Genomic DNA, 18176 nt, shown 5'->3' with positions numbered 1-18176 from the left:
CCGTCCATTCTTGTTGCAAACAACTGGCAAAACAAAGACTTCAGACATGTTCGTCACATAAGTTATCACTAGTCATATATCTTTTGTGCGTCAGAATCTTCATTCCTTCAGATTAAGTCTAAGATATTATATAGAGGCCATGTCATGTTATGACCTAGAACAGGGGTGTTACTTGATTAGCTGGATCAGGTGTGTTTAATTAGGGTTGCATCTAAACACTGCAGGGCTCCGGCCCTCCAGGAATTGAGTTTGACACCCCTGACCTAGAACAAGAAGTGTTATACCAGAAACTGAAGGGTCAAAGGTGCATAATGTCAAGACACAACTCCAACAATTCTGAATACATTTAAGATCAGTAACAAGTTGTCATAGGCAAACTAGCTATATTTCTCATTCAGATATTGATGCTGACAAATGCATCAATGGCCGTCATTGATTCAATGGACAATCAAGATGATAATACCACCTTCACCTGAACTGTGATGCAGAAACACAATGGAAGAACCCATCTGTCTACACTTAACTACACTTAAAAATGCCAACTCAACCTAAAGCCACGTACATCTGATATGGAAACAGTGCATTGATTCGGCATCATTGTACATAAACCTGCTAAGAAATAGGCAATCTTTGTCAGCTTTACACAGGGTTAACATAGGATGCATTCCATTTATTTGCAGAGCAGCTTACCAGTACACACACCAACAGCTTCCAGCTACACACTTGGGATCTTTACAATGTCACCAGACGCTATCTATCTGTAATTAGTTATTTTTCTAAACCTTTACAATGTCTCTAGGTTATCTATTTGTTAATAGTTACGGTGTGATGCACGCACACTCGCAGTCTAGAAAACTTCTCAGATTTTGAATGACTACACTTTACTTTTAACTACAAACTATCTACAACAGTGACCTTCAATTCTGGACCTCAAGATCAATTTTCTTGCAGAGTTTAGCTCTAATCAAACACACCTGAGCATGCTAATCATTGTCTTCAGGATTGTTAGAAAATCACAGGTAGGTCGGTTTTAGCAGGGTTGGAGCTAAACTCTGCAGGGTAAGATTTGAGAAACCCTGATCTACAAAATTCAGTCTGTTTGCCCCGTTCTAATCCACCTGCTCACTTCTGCGTCACTTTGCAAACCTCGATGGAAAGTTCAGGAATGGCCCATTTAACGCTGAGTGGCAGGGGTGACTGAAAGAGTCTTTGTGTTAAAGGGAAACACATTCTATGTTAGTTACAGTGCGAGTTTATTTGTATAAGCCACTTTTCCAGTGAAGTAATGTAGAGTAATGTTCCATGATTTGTTGAGTTATTTGCTAATATAGAGCAACATTAACATTTATATCTTTTCTCATTGCTGCTCTACTAACTTCATCTTACAGGATGAAGTAATGTTAGTCAAATATGTCCCTATGGTTTAATTTAAATGTAGTAAAAACTCACTTCGACTGCAATCCGTTCATGGTCCTCTGGGCTGAGTGACATCCATCTCTTGGGTTGAGAACCACCTTAACTGCTTTGGTCAACCAGGGAATGGAGAGAATGTCTGTAAAGAAAAAAGAATACATATGAATAATAATAAAATAGTAAATGCCAAACAAGGAATACAGCTGCTACCTGATGTTCTGTATGTCCCGCTGGAACTGTTGGATGCGCTGAATCTATTTCCTTTTTCTGGAGTTTGGAGGTGGTCCACATGCGGGATGATGTTGTGGAAAAGTTTTAGAAAAAAATGTAAACCTTATCCTCTAGAAACATGGCAAAGGCTCCTGCCTCTCGAATGGTAATAGGATCAAATTCACCCAAGTTTTTAAAAGTTTTAAAACAGCAGGTTGAGATCCTTTCTGTGCTCAAACATTGTACAGATGGCACGGCTGTGGAAGTTCTATCTAACATTGCTTGATGTTGGTAGATTATGAGTGAGTACTTTATCAAGGACATCTGTGCGCTTGGATGATCTTGAGAAAAAGCTGGCAAATCCTTCAAGGTCAGAAAAAAAGTCTCACATTGGGTATGTGAGAAGTGGCCTGTTGCATTAAGTTGACACTGTGTGGCAATATCGGTGATCTCATCGGCCTGGACTGAAAGAAAATCGCTGTTCTGTGCTTCCCGGATTGTGTGCTCCCTCACAACAGACAACATACAGTCTAACAGCTCGTTCTGCACGGTCCCTGAAGTTCCCTTAAACACAGTCGCATTTTTAAGGTGTTTTTTCAAAACTCCATCAAAGAAGGCAAAAAAAACAGGCCATGGAGTATCCCAGCATTATCCGAGCTCTCACTCTCATCATGGCCACGCAAAGCTAGCTTAAATGCTCCACAAAATTTCACAGTCTATTATTCAGGATGTGTCTATTTTTTGTGACCTCTTCATTGTGCCTTCTAATGCTGATCCTGTAGCCTTCATCTGGCTGTTTGGCAATGCTAAGCTTTTTCAAAAAACTGGAGCCTCATAGCGTTGTCACAGGACATTAAAACACGAAAAAAACAATAAAAGGCATGACTGGTCATAAGTAACATTAGGTCCATGGATTATTTAAGTACACTCTTAGAAAAAAAGGTTCTATATACTCAGGAACCTTTATGCCAAAAATGTTCTATACAAGGAGAAAGAACCCTTTTTGGCACAAAAGAGTTCTTTGGGCTGAACCTTGTTTTTTGTGTATGTTTACATTAGGCTATTTAAAATTATTATACTACATTAAATTTGTGTTTTTATGTAAATTTTTTCTTGTATCCCCATTTTAGGATGAAAAGCCTACTCATGTAAGGAGAGTTTGCATCAAAATTGATGTCACTGACCAATAACAAAGAGATGCCAGAATGATCTTTTTGCCGTCTACTTTTTGTTTAGTGTAGAGCATCCAAAAGTCATCACTCAGTTTCCAGTGCTGAAATTGGCATGGGTCCTTTGTTTTTGTTTAAATGCTTATTTGAGTGTAAAATTAAGATTGAATTCTCATAAATGCAAAAATACTATAGTTAGTCTTTTAGCTCGCTTTTTAGAAACATGGGGTTCAACATCATTTATTGGTTACAGATCTAGGAAAAGTTGCAGCATACAAAAAATTCTGACTATTTGGTTTATAGCAGAGTGGAGATGTGAAGTAATTACTTGACATTCATTTAATGTAAATGGAAATTACCTGGTAGTAAAATGCAAAATAGGTGCCATTAATAAATTAACTTAACTTTTCACATTAAAATTTTTAAACTCTTTTTGCAAGTTATCTTTATTTATTTGTGCAAGTTAACATTCTTTCTTTGTGGTTTCTATCAATCAACATATTTGTGACTGAGATGTTGGATGGGTAAGTAAGGTGGAGATCGGGTTGAAAAAACAATATTTCTAAAATGTAGAGTGGTATTTTAGACGTAAAAATAAAAAATGTATGAATAAATAGAGAAACAAGAATTTATATGTTTCACTATGAGTTGCTGTTTTATGTACTGCTTGTTATTGCAAATAAAAGTCTTAAATGTCTTAAAAATAAAAGTCTTAAATGATCACACAACTCCTTGTTTTGTTATACTTATAGCTATTTTTCAGTTTTTCTGGTAGTAAAGTGGCTATATGAGCCGTTTACGTCTTAAAATGTCATTACAATAAAACTAAAATTAAGTCCAAAAAATTATCCCATGATAGGAACCCCTAAAGGGTTCTATATAGAACACTTTAAAAGGGTTCTATATGGAACCTTTTAGGGGTTCCAAATATTTATTGCGTGATATTTTAAGATTCTATGTAGAACCTTTTGTAATAAAAGTGTACTTTATTAGCCCTCCACCAACATTTTGGACCTGGACAGACCTGAAATATTAAAATGATATAAAAATTCCATTAATCAGATTAATGTAAAGTACACTATAATAGGGAAAACTGTAAAAGCATTACCTTATCCCTTGACGAGCCCTTGAATTTATTTTGAATATGACATACTTTATTAAGATGCCAATAATAATAAGACCGACCACAACACCAGTTATGATTCCAGCAAGAACATTTGGATTATGTTCACATTTGGCGTCCGATGACATTGTTCCTGTTTCTATTTCTTTACGACCCATATTCTGGCATCTGTAAATATGCAACAGTGCGTTGTTAGCAAGTCCAGACCTATTAAAATAGGAACTGAATGTAAAATGTTGAATTTGCTCACAGCGTATGTTGCTGACAAGCTGTGAAAGTGCCATCAGAGTAGGTGCCATTTCTGCATTCACCACACACTGTATCAGTGCTAGCTGTTCCTGTTAAGATATTGGGACACCACGTAATTTGAAGATTGACTGTTTCAGAAATTCAGTTCAAAACACTACAGGGTTTTTCTGAGTATTCTGTACTCTATGTTTAGCTTTTAACATTATGCTTGTTCAAGGTTAAGAATGACACAGTGGGAACAATATACATACGTTGGGTCAGTTATTCTAAAACTGATAACATTTGATAATAAGCAAATAATTCACCAAAACATAGGTTCCTGTGTTAGACTTGGTTTTTATTGTACCAAAAATATGAATATTGGTGCTTGCTGAAGAGTGCAGCTACTTGTGATGTGATTTAGATATATATGAACTATACTGTAGATTTACTGTATCTGCAGTGAAGTTGTTACAGTTGTCAGAGGAAAAAAAAAACTTTATAGCAAATTAAAGATATTAAATAAAGTCTAGTTTAGTAGTTATTTTGCGTTCTTTTCTATTCTATTTCTATTCTATTCTAATATGCACATAACTTGTGAGTAGCATTTATGCACTTACTTAAATAACATCTTTAAAATGACCAAAAATGATAACACCCGTACCTTTTTGTTGGATGTATTCTCCAGGATTACATTGAGAATGTTTAACAGCTAATGTACAACTGCCTTTTTCTCTGGCGATGCAGAAGAATCCTTTCATTGGCTCACAAATGGTATTTGATAACCGTGTGCATGCCTTCTGTATCCTTAAACCTTAATATATCGAAACAAAACATATATTATTCAACAATGAAGCATGTTAAATAATTGCATAAGTTTGGGTATCCTGAACTCCCTGCTAAATAAATGCAAAACCCTCACCTGCATCACAGGTTGAGCAGGAAAAGCACATTTCAAGCCCATTTGGTTCATCGGTGTATGTGGATGCACTACAGGATACACAAGTTGTGCTGGTATCCACTGTGCAATGCCATAAAACACGATTACCTTTAAAAAATGATGGGATATTAGAACGTTTTTTTTACAATGGCAACTTTTCTATGAAAGTTTACCTTAGCCCTGATTTAAGACATCTTGCAATTCTCCTAGTAAACAATACTACTAATTGGACAGAAAACTAAACTTGTCTTTTATTACTGTGGACCATTCACTTACCAGGTGCACACATAGGGCAGCAGTGTCCATTTATCTCATATTCAGCATTGGCACAGACACAATAAGCTTGTTCTATGTATAGAAAGGCAATAGTAACATTGTGTAAAATAATCCACAAAAGTTGCATTTTCATAAAGCTGAAAAAATGGGTCAACTCAGTGTGTCCGTTCAAAGAGCCGGTAATGGATTTAGTCTTTCTATCAGACCTCTGTGTGTTGAATTTGCAGGTTCTGATAATTTCCTGTGGAGCGGGAAAAAAACAGTCAAGGATCCAAATAGCAGAGATTTCTATTAAAAACAAATAGCTGGTAGGCCTGTGTCATATAGCTAAAGGTTTTGAATAAACTATTAAATATTGTGCAATATGTTGACATATAGTGTTCACATGCTTTCAAAAACTTTATTAGCCATAGTTTTGATTATTAACATCAGATAAGTTAACATGAACTAGCAATTAACGATACTTCTACAGCATTTATTTATCTTAGTAATGTTAGTCTTAAGATTTACCAACATTTTTTGTCATGTTTTCCGTCAACATTAGCTAATGCACTCTGAATGAACATGAACATGTTAAATACTGTTCATATCGTAATACATTAATGTTAACAAATGAGACCTTATTGTAAAGAGTTACTTGTGATATTTTAGGTTCTTATTTGAATATGGCAATATGATACCTCCTACAATAGTACATCACTGGCATATAGCCAGCACCCACTGGCCAATCACTGGCCATAGTTAGCAATCTTGTTAACATCTTAAGATAAAACTCTTACCTAACAACGTTTACTGATGTTGAATCAATTCAAAAGTAATTATTTTAAAAACCACAATCTAAGATATCCGGCATTACCCAATCATTAAAGCCATTCACCCACACAAAAGCACAAGTAAGCACTTACTTTAACGGAATAAGATGTTTCTCACAGCTGCAGTCCAATCTTTTGAAAGGGGAGGCAACAGTAATGAATGAAGCATGTGATGTGCAATTCTTTGATACAATGTATCCCATTGTTAAGATATTACTACAGTTATTCAGGGGCTGTAATAAAACGAGCTTGATTTATTGTCAATCTTTAAGCATGCTTCAGCTCTCCAAACAGTTAGTTGGTTAAGTTTCATGAAAATCTTACCTGAGCTAACTAGTCTAAAAACATGACTGCATATAGGCTACCTGAATTTAAAAAGAAACAAAAAAATCAAGTTTATGCTGATATGTATTTTATTGACCATAATGTGTTTAATTTATATAAGATTGTTTTGTAAAGTATCGAAACTTTTGGGCATGACTTGACACTGGCACAGAAGGAGAAAGATGTGATTGTTTCAGCCAGTGAACAAGAAAAAAGTCAAACAATGACTTGCATTGTATCTGTAGTGTAAGCTAATCATTGTCCATCGGGTCAGAGTCATTTTTATGTTCCCCAGAATTGCATGGCACATAACAAATACATGACAACATGTCCTACTGTGTGTTCACGATTTAGCGGGCAGCAGGCACGTAATACTGAAGGCTTTTTTTCGTCTTGGCACAAACTCATGGGTTGTTTTACAAAGCTGATATATCGGGTGTCCATGCCAGATATGTAGGATCCAGCCCCGGTTGCTAGATCTCAACAGAAAATATCAGTTAGTCCAGAAACAAAACCAGTCAGAAGAGCTGTTGGTGTCCAAAATTTAACAGTCAAGACACTGACCAAGAAAAGCCAGAGGAGAGCAGAAGCCGGAGATAAAATGAGCGGTTTATTAAGCAATCTTAGTTGCGTATGTGTCATTGTTCACAATTTGTCTGAACAGCACAAATTCAACTTACTGTTATACAAAACGTTCATAAACATTTCCCCTTATCTACTTCTATTCATACAGACAGAACAGTTTATTAAACACCACAAGCATGAGATTGAACAATAATGAAAATACATAAACAAGGAAAAATTTATAAGAAATCTAAAATATAAAAAAACTAAATAAATGAATGAATAAACAATAAAAATAGGTAATACAAATGTAATGATAAATTGTTATGTTGTGATGATGAGATGACTGGAACGAACAGGAAATGGTACACCCTTCTCTGAAGTGGTTATTTTGAACATGTCTTTCCTTACTTGTACTCAGAATATAATAAGAAATCATGAAACATGAAAAAAAAAAGCTTCTGCACCTGTCTACATACTTCCTGCCTATCTACATGCTGTACAATACAACTCTTACACTAACAGCAAACAAATACTACTGAGTGGAAAACAAAAACTATCCAACAAGCATTTTCTATTATGCAAATATAAACCACTAATATCATTGCAATATACAGTTAAAAATGTCTATTTTGAATATGCTTTTGTAGTTTAGCAGAATAAACTTTTTCACAAAACATCTAGGCTAAAAGTACACTGTACATTCTAATTAGTTGACCTTATTTTAGAAATGCATGTAAACCGATTGCCTTGAAAAAAAAACCAAGTGAAATAAGAATAATCTAACAAAGGTTTGTTTAGTGATGTTAATTTACATGCAAGCTCTGCTAGTTCAGAATCACTATTTTCAACATTTCTGAATTATTAAGTGCACTATTGCGTGCATAGTTCAAACAACTCATTACACTCATCAAACTCATGTACAATTTCTGGCAACTTGGAATTTCTTAGTTGTATTTACTTAATATAAGAAGTTAATACTTAATACAAGGACACAAATGCAACTTTTGAATGTGTCCTTCTTTCGTGGGAATTCGAAGAATTCATGAGGTGTATCCTTCACTGCTAGACATAACCCACAATTCTTTGCGTCACTGTAAACAACCATTAATATTTGAATAATGCCGGTGCCGGCTGATGTAAACACAAGAGCAGATGTGGTGTTTACAACGTAACGTTACTTTAAAAAAGGATAAAATGTGTTCTTAATATCTTCCTCCTGTTTTTCTTTAACATGTCTGTTGCACATATACAGCAGCCTTCTAAATGAGACACGGCTACAGTATTTCTTTAGTAACTGATATGTAGATAATTCATAATAGAAGAATGATAAATCATTTAATGCTGTTTGACTTTTTGTTTCATTGACTGTGGCTCAAACTGCTAAAGCAGAATAACTCCTTCAGTGAATGCAGTGAAATATGTAGGTTGGTTAAAAACTGTAGTCATTCGCAGGTTGTCAAGATTGTTCTTCTGTTTCAAATGTCTCACCAGCTTTCCTGCCGCCAACCACTGAAAAAAACAGTGAAGCATTACTTTTCAGCTTGCAGAAACTCAAATTCATACTCAAACCAAAAGAGGGCAAAATCTGATATTCCATTCCATTCCAGAAGATCTCATACTACAAAAAATAGCCGAACAACACTTACCCGAACGTTTTGATTGCTGCTTCTTCTGAATATGTTTAAATATGAAAACAAATACTAAAAATAGTACTAGTATTAATATTAAAGTAACTATAACACTAGGGGCAATTATTGCTACAGCAGTAGAGGGGTTTCCACATTTGGAGTCAGATGAATGTGTTCCTGGATTTGTTTCAGTAAGTCCCAGGGTCTCACATCTGTGCATAATATGCAAGATCAGGTTTGTTACAAAATAACCAGCAGCAGATATAAAGTATATACGTATATAAGTGAGCAATTACCTTGTGTGTGGTAAACAGGAAGAGAAAGATCCATTTGAATATGTGTCACCTGTACAGTTAGCACATATAGTATCTGTGGAGGCGGTACCTGCAGAGATAGTCAGTAAATTAAACTGTAACTGTTGTGTTTGTCTATTCATTTCTTCCTTTTAGTATTACATTTAACGCAAAAAAACAATGTTTGGTGTGTTTATCTAATAGGGTTATATCATTTACCTGCTTGTTTGATGTATTGTCCAGTGCTACATTCTAAATGTTTCATAGCTAAAGTACAACTTGCTTTCTTTTTTTCAATGCAGTAGAATCTCTCCAGTGGCCCACAAACAGTATCGGATGAACGAGTGCATACTTTAGTCACTCTTAAACCACAGCCTAGGATAAAAAATTTGATGCATTGCATTATTTGTCTTTTATGCCTCATTTACAGTAAATCCAAATCCATTTTTTGTGCAAATCTACAAGGGGTTTGGAATCCTATTCAAATTACATTCCTGGAAAACTGTTACTTGAAAATTTTGAGTTGAGAGGTCTGTAGTAAAGTCATAGGCCGTCACCGGCCAATAATATTGTCATGTTTAGACATGTTCTTCAGACACCACATTGAAGGTGTTCCCCACAGCGACCGCCAGAGGATGCAGTATCTTGTTCCCTTCTCATGGTTTTCACCATCAATCTTACATTGTCAGATAAACATATACCAAGTGCAATTGGAAACACTCACCTGCATCACATATAGAACAGGGAAAGCATTCCTTAAGGCCATTGGGTTCATCAATAAAAGTTAATGAAGGGCATGGAGCACAAGTTGTGCTGGTGTCATCTGTGCAGTGCCAATGAACATGGTTGCCTGAATACGTAGCACATAAAATGTGTCGTTAATTTCTAAAAATACTGAATAATATTTTTATCAATTTGTAAAAAAATAAAATAAAATAAAAATATCAGAGTATGTACCAAAACATTGAAACAGCCCTTTATAATTTGTGTGAATGCAGGTGTATATAACTTAATCATTACATGTAAAGTAAAACATTTACATTTTGTTTTTCATGTTTTTCATAGCTCATGAAAGTCAGAATATCCAGTATCTCAAAATATTAGAATATCTACCTTTGAGTTTCATTAAATGACCTTTCCTACAGTATAAATTATGAGTATCTCTTGTTCTTTGAAACCACAATATTGGGAAAGAGCTGCTGACTTGCCATTGGTGCAAAGAGTGGCTGTTCACAGAGTGTTGTAAGTGAAAGTGTATACTGTAAATAAATAAACAAACAAATATTTAAATATAAAGATGCTTTAACTTGCACTCTTACCAGGGGCACACTTTGGGCAGCACTGCTTGTGTATCTCATATTCAGCATGAGCACATTGACAAGAACAAAGTTCATAGTTAAGAGGAACAATAAGTGTAATAAGAATAATGATCCTCAAAGCAAACATAGTCACAGTCACCTTCAGAAGCTTCACATGCTGTGATATTGGTTAATGTGTGCATTAACAGTAAAAACTATGGATGGATTTAGTAGAAAACCAAGAATATTGGCAACAGTAGTTCTATGATTCTTCAAGACTCATTTCTTGTGTAGGTCGTGTTTCCACTAGCTTCTTGCAGCCGTATGCGTTCTTTGAAAAATAAACTGAAACAGAAAGAGCAGAAAAAAGGATTTGCTCATTGGAAACTTTATTGTTTACACTGTAGAAAATTCTTAAAAACGTCTGCAGCAAAAGACTGTAAATTATATTATAAAAAAATGTTATTATTATTGTATATTATTGCTTAATAGTAAGTTTCCTGTAAATGGTGATAAGCTGTTAATAGATCACATGTTTGATGCAGAGTCAGAGACGTTCAGATCCATCTGCAATATTTGTTAATCGACAACAGTGTTATGGTAAATACAGGCAATGCAAAATCACAAACAATACTAGACAGTGGAGCCAAATAAAAAAAAAATTAATTATCCTTTTAGACAGTGACGTAGATAACACAAAAATGTATTCTATGACGCTCCTCATTAATTCAACCCATTCTTACATTCTGTTTGGAATATGTTTCTACCTCTGCGTCACAATGTTATTAAAAGTGATAGTTCACGCAAAATAGATTCTTATTATCGTCCCAGATTTTTCTTTTTCAGATGAACACAAGGAAAGATATAAATGCAAGGGACTGTTTCATTTTCTCCCATTAACCAAACTTTTTTTTACTTTTACTCAAGTATGTTTTAGCCAGATAGCTGTACTTTTAATTGAGTAAAGGTTTTACTGAGTATTTTCACTTTGAGCACTAAAACTTTAAATACTTTTTTGATGACTAGTACACAAATAGAAAAAGTTATATCTGGTGTGAATAATTTCTTAATAGAGATAAGTTGTCACGCGTGTGGTAAGCACTAGAGCATACAACGAGTATAAATGAAAACAAAAAGGCTTTAATCCACTCAGATTAAATAAACGATATTCAGGCAGGCAGGCAGGCAGGCAGATACAACAAAACCACACGAAAATAAAGACGAGATCGGACCAACGGAACTGAAAACACAGGACTTAAGTACACAGGGTAAATTAACAAGACGCAGCTGAAGACAATGATATAATTAACACGGAGGAAAGGCAGGGCACAGGGAGCACATGGCACAAGACAAAAACAATAACAAAAGGAGTCCAGAGATGTGACATAAATAAAATCATGTTTACTCAAATAAATCAAAATTAAGGATATCAAGAAATACTATCATAGTCCACATACAGCTGCCTTCACAATCCAAGCTTTTTTTTTATTTTAATTTTTGTAACATGTCTCGTGACATGCTAATGCGTTGTTCAAACCTGCAGGTCACACGTTTAGCTCAATAATACAACTTCAAAACCACTTACCAGAAAACAAAGGACTCATTTCTTCTACTTCCAGAAACTTACAGAAGTTGGTTGTAGCGTCGTTGTTTCACTTTTGATTTGAAATGGCGTCTGATAGACCAAGCTGTGTTCACTACCAGAACGCAATAATGTTTCATGTGCTTTCAGTTTGGTTTATTATCATGTAGATGAGTGCTCTTTAAGGGTCTGAACGAGATTCAAAATTCAATTAATAGATTTTTTCATAGTGGAGACCAAAAGGGTGTCCGTCCAACTAAAATGCAAATACAAATAATTAATTTTAACAACATTTAAATTGTAATTTACTTGCGGTATTGTCATGAACCACACCAGCCACCAGAGGAAACCCTCCCCTGATCACCCCCTTTCAGTATTGATGTGTAAATTTTAGATGCTTACAACTAAAATCTGTTTAAATTCTTACTTATGTAGAAGCTTCTATATAGAAGTTTTCGACCTGAAATACGTGTGTGTATTGAAAAACATCTTCTGTTGCTGGTTGGACAAAAGAAAAGTCATTTTGTTTAAATCGCTGTTAAAGTTTTAAACTACATACAGTGTATAACATCTGGAAGAAGCAGAAAATAATGACTAAAGGGTGTTACTTTATTTTCATTTAATTATAAACAATTAATTGAAAGAAAATCTATTTTCATACAAATGTAGATATCCAAATTAATTTAGGAAATTACCTAGTTCCGGATCAGTTTGATGATAATGGGGGATATCTTTTTTCTTTACAATATTTACAATTAGATATATAAGAAATGCCACACCGCACACTCCACACACAGACAGAATGAGTAAATGAGAACGTTCATCATTACTACACTCAGCATCAGTAGTCTCTGTTCCTGCCCTGACTGTAGTTTTGCCCAGAGATTCACACCTGTTAAAGAGAGGGGTAGTGATCAAGTTAAACTGTAAAGTAGTGGTCTCAAACTCAATTCCTGGAGACCACAGCTCTGCACAGTTTAGCTCCGACCAGCTCGGAAGTTTCTAGTGATCCTAAAGAGCTTGATTAGTTGGATCAGGTGTGTTTGATTAGCGGTGGAGCAAAATTGTGCAGAGCTGAAATGAAAATGAAAATTGTCATTAATTACTCACCCTTGCGTCGCTCCAAACCTATAAGACCTTCCTTCATCTTCCAAACAACTCAGAGAGAGAAAAATCAGAGAGCCATCTGACCCTCCATAGATCCAGAAACGTAGTAAAAACAGTTCAGTAAAACAGTTCATGTGACATCAGTAGCTCAACTCATATGCTACGCGTATCCTTTTTTGTGCGAAGAAAACAAAAATAACAATTTAATCATTCTTCTTCCCTGAGTTACGTCTTCTGCCATTTTAGAGCATCACAACGCAATGCATACGAACGCTTTAATGTTTTTGACATTAAACACTGGGGGAAACACGCACAAACATCGCAAAACTGAAGATGAGCCATAATGTCACATTGCGTGAGTGAAATACGGTGTGGCTCCTTTAAGAGCATGAAGACGCATGTGATTATTTTCTGATGCTCAGTTAATTTATTTTCTTTAAGTAGCGCTGTTGACAGAGGAATAAAGCTTGAGGACCCGAGATTCGACTGATTTCTGCTGCAACTTGAGTTAGGCCAGCTATCCTTTAAATGAATCCTACTCTGTATGTTACAAGTGGCTCCCAAACATTTTAATTCTGGCCTTGGATTTATGGTGTGGATGTACACAGATGTAGAGCAGTTTTGCAAAGGATGACGCCAAGACTGCACAGAATCTCCAGCTGACTTGTGTGTGTTTGTTTGCACCGGGCCGATAAACCATAGACCTGAACTATATTGCTAAAAGTTTTTAAATGTTTAACATTCACTTCCTGTTTGCACCAGACAGTATTGACATTGAACTTAACTCTTACTTACAGGACATGACACCTGATGTGAATAATATGAATAGTTGAACTAACCCCCTTTGCATTAAGAACAAGAGACACGGTTTCAGTGTTATAATTGTTTTGGTTACCATGATTTCCACTTTTGTATTGCTGTCATGCTTTCATTTATTTTTAAAATAATGCACGCTGTACTAACATGGATCGTTTTACAAATGCTTTTACTACGTTTCTGAAACAGGGATCAATTTAAGTTGTGCTGCTATCTGTGGAGGGTCAGATGGCTCTAGGATTTCATAAAAAAATTAATTATTAACAACATGAGAGTGAGTAAAAAATGACAGAATTTTCATTTTTCATTTCACTAAACCTTTACCTTGCCTTTGTGTTGATAAAGAGCTCTGATATAAATATATCTTTAAAAAAATCTGCGTTAAAATATCAGATGATAAATAAAAAAAACTGTGATGAAACGACAATTACTTCGTATGTGATTTACAGAGTGTACCATCTGAATATGAACCAGCAGGACAGTTATCGCACGTTGTGTCAGTGAATTCTGTTCCTACAGAAACACAAATAGAAATTCGGTTAACGTACACAATTAATTGAATATCTCAAATTAAATGATGTGATACTTCAACGTAGGATAGCTCAGTTCTGCTCTGAAATGTCTGTACCAAAACAGCACTACAATTTGTATCACCATTCAAGGCATTCAAATGAACTAGCGACATTATTGTTCAATAGCATCTGGCACATTATTTATTAAAAAATGCAAGCAATGTTATTATTCCCAGATGTCATCTCTGTCTCATCAGTTGAGGTGGATAAAAAAAAGTATATTAGACCAGACATTAGATAGTTTAGACAGATTACAGTAGACTGACCAGTTTGGTTGATGTATTGTCCAGGTGAGCAGGCCGAATGTTTAATAGCCTTTATACAGTTTGAGAGGAAGTCTATACAGTAATAACCTGGCAGAGGTTCACACACTGTATTTGATAGTAATGTACATGCCTGCTTTACTCTCAGCCCATTGCCTTTGACAAGAAAGGAAACAGTCAATTGCAGAAAATGTTACAATTAGAATTGAATAAAAATGCATTTGTAAACCACCATGACTCACTTGGATCACAGAAGGAACAAGGCAGACATTCTGTCAGTCCACTGGGAGTGTTTGTGTAGGTCATCACGAGGCATGAATCACATGTTGTGCTTGTGTACTCATCACAATGTTTATGAACTCGCTTTCCTAGAAAATAAGTCTGGAGTAAATAATCAGAATAATAAAAAGTTATTAGACTTGAGCAGGGCTAGGTAAAAAAAAACAAAGGTCCTATGAACAAATAATACATTGATTCTGTATTGATTCTTGACTGATCTGTTACTTCCTCTCCATTTTCAGTGAAACATCATATCTAAATAAGTTGTTATTAACTAATGCCTATACCAGATAAAGTACCCAAAAAATTGTATTTCTTCCAATGAGATTGCACCTGCTGCTTTGCATAATCCACAGAAAAATCACCAGAGCAGTATCGGGGGAAAAACACGGTAACACTTAATATAATAACTGCACAGTATGAATCATTAGATAAGCATTAGTAAATAGCCAATTTATCATTTATAATGCAATATTCCAACATTATTATGCATTAATATGCAGTTCATAAATGTTTTGTTCTTGAGCATATATATAATGTTTAATATTTGTATTTTCATACTTTATTAACAATTTATCATTCTTAGGTTATTACTTAATTTACATTATGTAGGAGTTGTCAGTGGTTCATAAGTTAATTTAGAAAGTAAATGATTAATAAAACATTTAAATGTACATTTATAAATCTTATTTAGGCACACGACAATAGTGGCTCAGCGTGTTAATAAATGCTGTTTTTGTGAGCCTTGTAAATCATTTACAAAGGAGATTTATAGATTTATCTTGGAAACAGAAAAGTTAAACAAACACAACACAGAGATATGGAACACAGCAATATATTTTTTCAAGACGCAGAACACTTAACTGTACACTTAACTGTACACTTAATAAAAAAATAATAAATTAACCTATTGCACTTTCGTAGAAGTAGATTTTCCGTGTTGTGTATTTATTTATTTTTTTCTGTTACTGAACTTTTAAATATCCTGCTCATGCTTATAAAGCAATTTATAGCTGTATGTATTAACTGCTTACTAATAACTATTAATGTTAGGACAATGCTTTATAAAGGATGAACTTACCATTTACTAATACCTATCTAATAATCCATAGCGTGCAGTTATTATAATAGTGAGGTTCTGTATACTTCAACTGTTGTGGTGATAAGTGAAGGACAATCAGATTTACCTGGATCACACATTGGGCAACACTCTTCATTAATTTCATATTCTGCATTACTGCAAGTTGCCACACAGAGCACAATGTTCATGATGAGAAGCAGCTGCACTGCTAATAGTTTTTTTAATATACACATCAGTGAACTACTGTAGAGGAAAAAGAGACTTGTGTTAGATGACTTTCCTTAAAAACAAACAAAAAGAGAAACCCTGACAACTCCCCAGTGTTTAAATATTAAACGTCTCCTCTTCTCTGTGGTCAGTTGTGCTTTTGTCAAAATTACCCACCTGCCTTTTAAATTAATTTTACAAAAATCTATGGGCAATAAACTAAACACCTGTCATGTTTGTTTCAGGTTTCTATTTTCAAGCGTTTCAGTGACCAGAGATTTCCTTGTTCTTTCATGCTCCACTGAAATCAGGAAGTTCTACAGGATTGAAATAACAATAAAATAAATAAATGAATCACAGAACTCTTGTAGTAGTCAGGTAATTCACAGACAGCTTATTACATGAAACTTTATGTGTGAGTGTGTTCTTGTGGAGTTCCTCAACATATAATCAGCAATCAAAACTGCTTTTCATTTACATTTTCATGTATTCATTTAGCAGGTGCTAAACCTAAACTAAAACTAAACCACAAAATGCCTAGCTTAAACAGACATCAAAACGGCTTACTTCTGAATAAAAAAAAGGTGGATAGTTCACCTAAAAAGAAATAAAAATCATTTTCCATCTCCCTACAATTCTTAGAGATCATTTAATACTGTGGAAAGTAACCATTTACACACCGTGCACAGAACATTTATCCTTTCAAACTGAATGTTTGCAACAAGCTTAAGAATTTATTTAAAATAGAGACGATTTCAGCAAAGTGAAAGAATTCCTAGCAAAAACATAATAAAAATTAAACGGAACCAAAAATAATTGTACTTACTTATGATACAATCCTCGAACTTCCCTCATATGTGATTTAAACATTCCTATCGTCAACGTTTAAAAAAATCTAGTCCCAGCTTCCCAGGCGTTTGATTTCTCAGTGAACCATTAAGTTTGCTAAAGAAATTATATTTTCTACAGAGGTTCAGACGAGATTGTAATGGCAATCTATGTGAAACACAAATTTCTACAAACCATCTGGGAAAACTAGTTTCATGTTAAATAAGTTTCATATTTGCAAAAAAACCCAAAAATGTGATTAATCATATGCAAAGCATGATGTGAACTAAAACCCGCTTCCCCTTTCAAAGTCATTAAGAGAAAATTAAAAAGAAAACATCTGAATTACTTTGATTTCCCATTTATTGACTGACAGGTCTCCTGTCCCCATGTTGGGAGAAATCTGGAGTGTAGAGGTGTTGTGTGAGCTGTTTGAATACAGTGTAGTTTTAGACTAAATATGAATTCATTCATCACACTTGCAAAAAAAAGCTGATTTAGTATTAATTCGAAATGAATTAAAACAGTAAAATGCAAAAAAATGATGCATTACAGCATTACATAAACAGTATACTTATTTTAGTAGTAATGCAGTATTGTAATGCATTACTTTTAAAAGTAACTTTCCCCAACACAGTCTACATCCCCTCTTCCCCTCTAGAAGCTTGAGCAACATCTCATGGTACCATCACAAAGAGGCTCAGAATAACATTCTCATTCACCTGATATATATATTGTATCAGCTGCCACTCCCTTATCGTCACCATCACCCGGTCTCTTTTCCTGGCTCCCGACGGGAGTAGGTGTATGTGAGGAAGGGAGTGGGATTGGACAGGTCAGGAAGAAGCCGCCGCCCATCGCGCCCTGGACCAGAGAGGGGAGTGCGTGCGGCCGTCGGACTCCGCCCTTATCTGGACCCTTCCCCTGGAGCACTGCATGAGGACAAAAGTTCCCTCGTTTATTTTGTTAATAAAACACCCACTGTGTCTGTCGTTTGCTCCTCCCGTCTATATAATATATATATATATATATATATATATATATATATATATATATATATATATATATATATATGTGTGTGTGTGTGTGTGTGTGTGTGTGTGTGTGTGTTTTCTCTTTACTTATTCCTTCTCTTTCTATGTTTTAACAGTACCTGAGGC

At 34.9% G+C, this 18176-nt stretch overlaps 2 protein-coding genes across 3 annotated transcripts; both read right to left on the bottom strand.

Annotated features, from left to right (window-relative positions):
- Positions 1 to 3413: 3413 nt before the first annotated feature.
- On the bottom strand, positions 3414 to 6337 carry LOC122350429 (tumor necrosis factor receptor superfamily member 14-like). 2 transcript variants are annotated; one of them, XM_043246880.1, is made up of 7 exons: positions 6265 to 6337; positions 5360 to 5600; positions 5066 to 5191; positions 4808 to 4957; positions 4166 to 4253; positions 3901 to 4083; positions 3414 to 3816 (listed from the first exon to the last, which is right to left on the bottom strand). In XM_043246880.1, the coding sequence occupies exons 2-7, from the start codon at positions 5490 to 5492 to the stop codon at positions 3747 to 3749; spliced, it is 750 nt and encodes a 249-aa protein (XP_043102815.1). In that variant the 5' UTR covers positions 5493 to 5600; positions 6265 to 6337; the 3' UTR covers positions 3414 to 3746. The 2 variants fall into 2 exon arrangements, with proteins under 2 accessions (XP_043102815.1, XP_043102817.1); XM_043246882.1 differs by lacking the exon at positions 6265 to 6337 and adding an exon at positions 6139 to 6264.
- A 748-nt stretch (positions 6338 to 7085) lies between these two features.
- On the bottom strand, positions 7086 to 17555 carry LOC122351035 (tumor necrosis factor receptor superfamily member 14-like). The gene is made up of 10 exons (XM_043247866.1): positions 17015 to 17555; positions 16088 to 16224; positions 14864 to 14989; positions 14628 to 14777; positions 10303 to 10347; positions 9708 to 9833; positions 9203 to 9358; positions 8987 to 9074; positions 8709 to 8902; positions 7086 to 8571 (listed from the first exon to the last, which is right to left on the bottom strand). Exons 1-10 carry the CDS (start codon positions 17056 to 17058, stop codon positions 8519 to 8521), a joined length of 1119 nt encoding a protein of 372 aa, XP_043103801.1. The 5' UTR covers positions 17059 to 17555; the 3' UTR covers positions 7086 to 8518.
- Between the last annotated feature and the right edge of the window lie 621 nt (positions 17556 to 18176).

The sequence above is a fragment of the Puntigrus tetrazona genome, chromosome 8 (genome assembly GCF_018831695.1).
Source record: "Puntigrus tetrazona isolate hp1 chromosome 8, ASM1883169v1, whole genome shotgun sequence".
Taxonomy (NCBI): Eukaryota; Metazoa; Chordata; class Actinopteri; order Cypriniformes; family Cyprinidae; genus Puntigrus; species Puntigrus tetrazona.
The sequence above is the reverse complement of the archived record's forward strand: the minus strand, read 5'-3'. Positions and strand labels throughout refer to the sequence as shown.

Coding starts and splice junctions, on each gene's coding strand:
- LOC122350429 (XM_043246880.1), bottom strand. CDS start 5,492: ATGAAAATGCAACTTTTGTGGATTATTTTACACAATGTTACTATTGCC. Junction 4,958..5,065: donor CTGCTCAACCTGTGATGCAG/GTGAGGGTTTTG, acceptor CGATATATTAAG/GTTTAAGGATACAGAAGGCA. Junction 4,084..4,165: donor GCTTGTCAGCAACATACGCT/GTGAGCAAATTC, acceptor GCATATTTACAG/ATGCCAGAATATGGGTCGTA.
- LOC122351035 (XM_043247866.1), bottom strand. CDS start 17,058: ATGTTTAAATCACATATGAGGGAAGTTCGAGGATTGTATCATAA. Junction 14,990..16,087: donor TTGCCCAATGTGTGATCCAG/GTAAATCTGATT, acceptor CTTATTTTCTAG/GAAAGCGAGTTCATAAACAT. Junction 14,778..14,863: donor TTGTTCCTTCTGTGATCCAA/GTGAGTCATGGT, acceptor TTCTTGTCAAAG/GCAATGGGCTGAGAGTAAAG.